At 41.6% G+C, this 9,187-nt stretch overlaps 1 protein-coding gene across 2 annotated transcripts; it reads right to left on the bottom strand.

Annotated features, from left to right (window-relative positions):
* Nucleotides 1-644: 644 nt before the first annotated feature.
* On the bottom strand, nucleotides 645-8,955 carry ODC1 (ornithine decarboxylase 1). Of its 2 annotated transcripts, none has more exons than XM_075598352.1 (12): nucleotides 8,744-8,955; nucleotides 6,867-7,013; nucleotides 6,633-6,784; nucleotides 6,379-6,552; nucleotides 5,487-5,659; nucleotides 4,960-5,094; nucleotides 4,765-4,846; nucleotides 4,548-4,631; nucleotides 2,762-2,924; nucleotides 2,569-2,684; nucleotides 1,213-1,427; nucleotides 645-1,105 (listed from the first exon to the last, which is right to left on the bottom strand). In XM_075598352.1, exons 3-12 carry the CDS (start codon nucleotides 6,732-6,734, stop codon nucleotides 970-972), a joined length of 1,380 nt encoding a protein of 459 aa, XP_075454467.1. In that variant the 5' UTR covers nucleotides 6,735-6,784; nucleotides 6,867-7,013; nucleotides 8,744-8,955; the 3' UTR covers nucleotides 645-969. The 2 variants fall into 2 exon arrangements, with proteins under 2 accessions (XP_075454467.1, XP_075454468.1); XM_075598353.1 differs by lacking the exon at nucleotides 8,744-8,955 and adding an exon at nucleotides 7,182-7,324.
* Nucleotides 8,956-9,187: the final 232 nt, after the last annotated feature.

A 9,187-nucleotide genomic window follows, 5' to 3' on the forward strand; every position in this document is an offset into this window, starting at 1 on the left:
TGCAGTGCGGGCGCGCTGACTCTGGGAGCGGGGCCTCAGCCTTATAAGTCCTAAGCCATAAGGGTTAATGTCCAGTGTAGGTGGATGGAGAAAGTATAGGAGGTGGCCTGACAATGGGTTACCCAGCTTTCTAAGGTCAGAGGGGGGGGGGGGGGGGGGGGTTAACAACTATTGAAATGGGGAATAGTGTGTTTGCCATGATTCACGTCAACTTTAGACTTCAAAGAATTAGCTTCAATATACCAAACACTGATTTTCAACCCAAATTGAAGTAAAACTGTAAGCAGAATCAGCCCACCAATACTATAGTGAAAGGAAGACACTAAGTAATAGAGCACCAAGTATTAATGACAGACACCAAGTCTCAACAATTGTTATACCTCATAGGGAATTCATGCAGTTTTCCACGCTGTAAAAAACTGGTTTTAAACTTAAGTTCCAAAATAAATTCTCAACAAAAAAAGTTTGATACGCTACAGTGCTCAACTCTGCATCCTTAACTGGCTTCAAATGTACAAGCTGAAGGATTTCATAGAATGGAATAGTAAGTTTGTAGCAGGTATGTGTCCAATTATGTCAATCAGGATTTTGCCAAGTAGAACAAAACATGCATTGTCGTAATCATAAAACTTTGCACACACTGGTTTCTTCAATGTACTTTATTTGTAAAATGTGTCAAACATGTAGACTGACACGCTGCCAATATACAAGCTACAAATGCTTGACTGACAGCTGAATGAGTCTTCAGTAGACCTTTGAAAAGAATTTTATATAAAAACAAAAAAAAAGTTTCCATAGGAACACAAATAAATATGTCCCCATCTCACAGTCATCCATTTTGTTGCATTTATGCTGACGTTACTGTTAAGTACATTTGTAGCGTCTAGAAAAAAAATAAAATTTAAATTAATGGTCCCAAAACTGCATACTAACATTGTAGTTAACAGCTACAGCATTAAGTTATTGAACCTACACATTGACACTGGCAGATGTACACGTTGCAGAATTATGCTCTACTCCACTTTCCCTGGCACATGAAACATGCAGTGTGTTTAAATCTGGCTCGTCAGAGATGCCATGTTCCTTAACACTCTGCATTAGTTGCCTGGAGGGGAGGAAAAAAAAAAAAAAAAAAAAACAAGTTAGCATATTCATAAAACTGAAAATGTAAAGTTTCAGGATTTAGCCTGACAATATTTATTGCACACTCACCAAGATAGTCTTGACATCACATAATACAGTGTTGGTCTCTGGAACCCATTGAACGTTGAAGATGCAGCAACAGTGTAGGCACCCATGTTTTCAAACAACATCCAGTCCCCAACCTGCAGATCAGGTAGGTCAAATCGTTCAACTATACGATCAAGTCCATCACACGTTGGTCCCCAAATGCTGCTAGAGTAGAATGGCTCATCTGGTTTTGGCTTCTGGAATACACAAAAACCATACTATAGAAACAGGCATCGGGCTAGTCGTCATGTATTTTAAATGAAACTTTTAAGAAATGGCAATATAACCTGTAGCAGGTGTGCGCAGTGTGCTGCGCCCCCTGTCATCCCCAGCACTCAAACCCCACCCCCCCCTCCCCAGGATCCGGCGTCAAATGACTCCAGGGGTCATGTGACATCATGTGACCCAGCAGTCATTTGATGCGTGCTGCCATGGCATGTGATTGGAGAAATTGGCAGCTCCCCACACAATTCCCTGGCATTTAATTTAAATGCCCTGGGAAGAGTGCAGGGCCTCTGCAACAAACCCCACCCGCCACGAAAATCTTGCCCTCCAGTTTGTGCCCCCCTGACCTACAGCAAGGATAGATATATTTAAAAAAAAAAAAAAAATCACACTTTTTTTTTTAAGACTAATAGACTAGCTTTGGGGGGGGGGGGGGGGGCACAACACTCCACTTAATAATCTTGTACAAAAACGGAAGATTAAGTGTTCAGCAAAATCCTGCTGCCCAGTGTCAACTAAATAGCCGCTTGTCCGTTTCAAATCAATCCTTTAGTGTAACAGCTACAATGTATTATATTATTAAGGCAACTTTATCTATTCATCCCAAGGACCGTACAAAGGACTCGGGTCATCCCTTAAGGTTGGAGGAACGGACATTTCACCAGCAACAAAGGAAAGGGTTATTTACAGTAAGGGCAGTTAAATGTTGGACATCATTTTAGAAAGGAAAGGTATATACAGTGATAAATAAGTAAACATAGGAAGGATGTTGATGCAGGGAGGAATCGGATTGACAATTATTGGAGTCGGGAAGGAATTTATTTTTCCCTATAAGATATTGGATGTCATTGTGTTTGCTTGCCTTCCTCTCTATTCTATATCCATACCAACAGTATATTGATCCAAATTCTGTCTAAATTTAACATATGTTGAACGCAAATCTTTTCAACCTATTCTACTATGCAACTATTCAAACAGGAAAGTGTTGCAGATATCTTGCACTGCTGGGGAGGTGTGCTAAAGCCAGCTATAGAAAAAGATGCTCAGTATATTAATGCCAAGAAATCATGGAAGAGGGGAGGGGGTGGGGAGGAAAATAAAATAAATTCATACCTTTTGAAGGACTGGCTTGACATGTGCATGATCATACAAGATGCAGTTGAAAGAGCCATACACTCCATCATTCACATAATACATGAGCGTCTTGTCCGTGGCACAATCTTCCTCATCTAAAAAATTGAATCACAAATTAGATTTTGTAATATCAGAACCTACAAGTTAAAATGAGACTTTAAATGGAACATACCATCAGAACCAGTCTGTTCAGTTAATATAACTTTCTTTGCAATGATGTTAACAGCCAGTGTGAATGCTGATGCAACATAATATCTGCCAGGCTCTGCAATAATTCTCACTCCTGAATCAGTCGGGAAATATTTGTCCAAAGCTGGATTGATCACTGCGGTTACCTAAAATAAATTTATACAGTATTAGAATCCTGATGATACAATATGAAGCCTTTCTAGAAAGCTTGGTATAATGAAGCTACATCTTTTGTAATTCTGAACTATTTAAACTGCCAACACTTGAACAAGTGACCACCAGGGGTCACTATAAGCCCTATAAATTGCACTCTGAAGTTGCAACATCCAGTTACGGATGTAGATGGATAATAGTATATATTTGATAGGACCAATAGGGGATCCAGAAGACTCCTTACAACAGACTGAAAACCATATTAAAACCAACAAAATAACATTATTAAATCTATAAACGACAACACAACACATATAGGGAACATAGACAAGGATATTAAAAATCCCCAATGGGAGAGACGGCTAAATATGGGGTGAGCTGATGCATATTTTATAACCTCTGCTCTTTCAGGAAAAAAGGTATCCTATGTGTATAAGGTATATACAGTGGATGAAGGTGTCTATACAGGTATGCTGTTAGATTTAACACCAAAAAAATAATTGCCTTAATAGCAATTATAACCACCAAAAATAGCACGTATTAAGACAGGAGTTGATCTCCCAAGAGGAATAGCATTCCATATAAAATATATATCACTGTCAGTGACTGCATAGAAAGTTCACAAGTGGATATATATATTTTTTATATCTACACCATATATGTAAAAATAAAATATATATCCACTTGTGAACTTTCTATTCAGTCGCTGACAGTGATATATATCTATATGGAATGCTATTCCTCTTGGAGATCAACTCATCGATGTCTTAATACGCGCTATTTTTGGTGGTTATAATTGTCATTAAGGCAATTCTTTTTTGGGTGTTCAATTTAACATACCTGTATAGACGCCTTCATTCACCGTATACACATAGGATACCTTTTTCCCGAAAGAGCAGGTTATACATATACATCAGCTCACCCCATATTCAGCCCTCCCATTGGGGATTTTTAATATCCTTGTCTATGTGATGTGTATAGATTTAATAAAATGTTATTTTTTGGTTTTAATATGGTTTTCAGTCTGTTGTAAGGGGTCTTCTGGATCCCCTATTGGTCCTATCAAATATATACTATTTATCCATCTACTACATCCATAACTGGATGTTGCAACATCAGAGTGCAATTTATAGGGCTTAGTGACCCCCTGGTGGTCACTTGTTTAAGTGTTTTTTTGATTTCCCCAATGAACCAAGTTTTTTAACCTCCTAGTACTATTAGGTGAGTGACTAGGCACTATGTTTATGTGCTATTTAAACTGCATCTGGATTTAATATCCAGTAATGTCAGGTGGCACATCCCCATCAGAACTGCAGAACAATTTGATAGGGATGTGCCACCACACCTGAAATGCACTACTTTTACCACCAAGTCCAGTACTCCTCTCAATACCTCAATTTTCCAGTAGAAAATGCAATACAGCCACTGGTAGCAATATAGAGCCACATCAAGTCTTAAGGACATTACAGCTTTTATTAGCCAACAAGTTGTCTTTGCATTTTAATGAATAATCCTAATTTGTCAGGATGCTTCACTAAAATGCTAAAGCAATTTTTGCCTCACGTTACCAAATCCTGGCCATGTTCCATTGTATATGCATTTAAAACTAAGTATACCTCTTCAAATTTAAGTTTCACATCCTCCGAACCAGGGAAGCCACCACCAATATCAAGCAAATGCATATTGAAGCCAAGCTCTGCCTTTAAAAACAAAAAACAAAGAGTCAGACATTAATGCAACATGGGTTTAATTGTATTGCAATACCATCCCTCCCAGATTGCAAAATTATACTGAAATTAGTGCAGCAATCCACACTGACCATAATGGACTTACCCCCATATCAAAGACACAGCGAGCATCAGAAACTGCTTGAACAAAAGTTTGAGGATCTGTGCAGCCACTGCCAACATGGAAGCTGTACATTTAAAAACAAAAAAAAATAAAAACTGTAAAACAAATTAAGAGGCTGCATACAAAATTTAAAAAAATATTAAGTTATACAACTAAAACATTTGAAAGGCCACTGACCTCACACCAATTATAGCCACGTTGAGCTCCTTTGCACGCTCCAGAAGAATTCTGCTAGTCTTAAGGGTAGCTCCGAACTTCACACTAAGACGGCAAATTGCTTTGGAGTCATCTGTTGCTATACGCAAAACTAGCCTTTGGAAAAAAATTCAATGCATTAAATTATGAACTGAAAACAAATTAGCAATGTTAAATGACTTTATATTACTCTGAGCTTGCAAAATCTTGATGGCTGTTCAGAGTTAAAATTGCAGTTCCATTTATTGGACAGACCAGTCCCTTTTTCAGCCTAATGACATGAACTGAAATCAACCTATTGTTTCCTACATTCATTAACAGTTACAATTGTATTAAAAGCTTTCAAATATGCCAAATAAATGCAGCACTGCTTTCTCAAAGCCTGACCGATTTATGTCTTCCATGTATGTTATATAACAGGGATAACATTGTCAGCAAATCTTTAATGCCAACATTTTACTGCAATTAGTGTGGGACTGCACATAGAATAAATAACTTATTCAACTTACTTTGCATTAGGGTGATTCCTTGCCACTTTGGTTAGTTCTACTTCACTATCAAAAGTCATCATCTCAACACCAGAGCTAGCTGCATATTTTATTTGAGAGACTTGTTTACATGGGTTTGCATAGATTATTCTCTCTGGTGCCACTCCAATGCTCTGAATAAGTTGTATTTCAGTCTGAGAAAAAAAAAAAAAAAATTCATAGCAAATGTTAAACACATTTGGAACCAGCAGTGAAGAGCAGAACTAAACTTAAACACCCTCCAATATTTTCTGTCTTCAACTGAAAATAAAAGTAAATAATTTTATAAAACAGAGCTAAAGGTTCAGTGCATTGGTTTGCCTTAAAAAGCAAACAGGATGTTTGTTTAGCTGTTAAAGGAGCAAGTCATGCAGTTTCAAAGTGTCAGTATTGGAGGGGGGGGGTGGGTCTCCAGAGATTAACACTTAATTTTAGCTTCAGGACACCCCGCTTCCAGATAACCTTGCCTTGGTAGGGAGTACTGGTAGCTGCTCCACTTTAATAAGGGCACCTCCTACACATGTCCTCTGAAAGCAGGGTGGTCCCTGAAGCTTAAATTGATGGGGTTCAACTCTGGAGATCCCCTGCTTCAATCCAATAAAGAAAAGTTAATTTGGATTGTTGCTTTAAAATTAATGATTAGAAGGCACACTAAAGTTGGAGGAAAAATGTAAGTCTTCAATTTAGCATAAAAAACATTTATAGGTGTCCCATCAAAAGGTAACAAGCCACAACCAACAATCTAACACATACATGGACCTTTACTGCCATTTATTTTGCTTTGACAGTTTGAGAGTTTCTAGTTAGACACTCTGCAAAAAGGTAACTGGATTGGGTTAGGAGTACATCAAGTGAATACAAACTAAATACTTACTTTACTGGCACAATCAAAGCCTGCCCCCAAAATAGAAAGAGTCTTCACAATGGCTTTGCTGTCATTGCATTTAACTGCATAAAATGGAGTCACACGAGGGAGTGCTTTAAACCAGCGTAAATGCTTCTTAACAATGTCACCAAGATCAGCAACGTAGAAGGCATCTTTGTCATCCTACAAAGAAATTTTGAATTTATATTAAAATGCCAAATACAAAGACATAAGAAAGCAACTACGATAACAAAAATGCTTACAGATAAGGACACTTCATTGATCTTCTGCTCCACAATATCTCTGGCAGTGAAGCCTTCCTCCAGGAAGCTAAAGTCAAATTCACCATTGCTGAAGCCTTTCATTCTTGCAATGTTATAAGTTCACAAAAAAAAAAACTTAAGTATGCAACAAACTGGAAAGAGAAAAAAAAAAAATACATAAATACATGTACAGACACAAGACACCAGACACCACCAGCAGAAACGTCAACTTACATGGACAAGTAAGAGATGGGGTTTATATTAAAGAACGCCTCAGCTTTGCTCCCAAGGCGGCTCTCCGGTGAAATAGAAGCCTGGCAAATACAACACAAGACCTACGCTCTCGACAGAGCCGTTCTTCGCTGTTGTGCCGTTAGCGTCCTGTAAAGAGACATATTCTTATTTTAGTCTGTCAGCACATCAGAGTCTCTCTCAGTCATTAGTGAGTGACTCAGTATTTAAAATCCCATTACACATTTGAAACTGGACACGTCATCTACTCGCCCCCTAAATTAGAGGAAACCCTCCACCCCCTTACAAAAAACATACAGCTCTTTGGAGACCAGGTGGAGCAGGGATACTATTAACCCTGTGCGTGTCAGGTGGGCTTGTAGCGAGCTGAAGGCCCCTATTGCTCAATGGGTTTAACAGTGCACTTCCGCTCCGGAGTGCATGAATTGCTCCCCCTTTCCTCCCTCACTACACCGCTTCCGAGAAGTGATCTGCCGCGTGTCAGACGCCAGCAAGACGCAGCCCCGGAAGCACTGGGCCCCGCCCAGCGATGCAGGCAGCCAATCTGCGATGACACCGGCTGTGTCGTCCAGTCCTGCTATTGGCTGAAAAAGCCTCGGATCCCGGCGCCTTGACAGCCGCGTGGATCGTAGAGTGATCACCCAGATCAGAAACTCACCCACCCCCGGAAAGAGCAGCTGTGCGGCAAACACGCCCAGGGCACCACCAGTAAAGAGTTACTCCATTTACCACATCCCTTCACTGCCCTGACAAGGCAACTTTTTACTTCACAAGCCAGGGCAGCAACGGTTACATACACCAATAACCACAATGAGATGTCTGAATATAAACGTATAACCCTGTTCATTTAATGCAACCACGTATTCTCACTGTGCCCAGGACATACATGAAAACTATTAAGGTCAAACAATGTATTGCCTGGTGAAACATGTTATACAATAAGTAACAAGCCCTTAGAGCCATGAGATCACACTGCGCAGTCAGGGGCAGGGACTTCTAATATCCAGTGAGACCAGCACCGGCGATCACAACCCCAAACCAGCCAACATTTTGCACACAAATCGGTACCACCGCTCCTCAACCACAGCTGGGAGAAGTTTACTTGCAAGCAACGCATATACGAGAGTCCCATAACACATGCCGCTAAACCATTAAAATGATGACATATTTAACGCAGTGTAAATACAGCTCGCCTTACAGGACCCAAGACACGTACACGTACACACAATTAATTGAAAGACACTCCCTGTCACCACATCTGATCGTTACACAACCACATTGCGTTAAGGTCCCCTCCCCACAGTCCGGTCCCCAAACAAACTCCTCCGTGGGACGAGACTTCTGCAGCAACCTTATAAACCCAGGCAGGAAGCGCCCTGACCCCGCACACACGGTAACGCTCACTGCAGGGGGAAGGAGACACCACAGCCAAGCGGGACACGTTCCCGGGGCAGTGACCGGTCACGTACAGGAAATCAGTGTGACCCCCCCCCCCCCCAAAAAAAAAAAAACCAGGGACGTGTCAAGAGCCGACACCTGTCCAACCCGGCCGCCTCGCCCAGCTCCTTCCCGAGACGCCCGGGGATGGTGAGGCGGAGAAAGCCGGACTCAGCCACGTGTAGGTGCAGCTGCCGGCAGGCACCACACGCAATGATAGACCACTCGCCAAATCCTTCACAACCTCTCGAGTTTTAAAAGCAAGGCTCCCGTTAAGTCTGATGAAGGAATCAGGATAATATGTAACCGCTCAGCCGCACCCGCGGCTCACGATAAAGGCCCAGCCACCCTTCTCCCCCCCTTTGTTCAGGCCTGAAGTCCACTCTCCCACCCCAACCGAACCCCGCTGCAAGCGGCCTTACCTTAAACAGCATTTACGAAATCTGTACCCATTGAGGCACCAAATAACAAAGGAGAGAAAAAAAAGCAACTGGGAGAGCGCGAGTCCTTGGAGTGGGGGGTTTGCGCAGCTTGTTCACCAGAGACCCAGTCACTTCAGAAGCCGGAGGCTGACAAAGCTCGAAACCAGCTGCTCACTGATATTTATAGCGCAGCCTCCGTAGTCATGGCGACGCGCCAGCTCAAACCAGCGCCGTTCGGTTTGCTCCGGGACGGAATGGTTCAGCCTCCACCACGCTTCGCGCGCGCCCGCGGTTCCGGCCCTCTTCCTATTGTGACGTCAGAGTGCGGCTGGTCTCGTGCCTCCAACGCATAGTATATATATATACGTGATATGAGGGTGCGAGGGCACGGTTGGCATTTAAAATAGAGCTATAGAAAGAGGCAGGTTGTACGCGAGACATAGG

This window comes from Ascaphus truei, chromosome 4, assembly GCF_040206685.1.
Source record: "Ascaphus truei isolate aAscTru1 chromosome 4, aAscTru1.hap1, whole genome shotgun sequence".
NCBI classification, from domain to species: domain Eukaryota; kingdom Metazoa; phylum Chordata; class Amphibia; order Anura; family Ascaphidae; genus Ascaphus; species Ascaphus truei.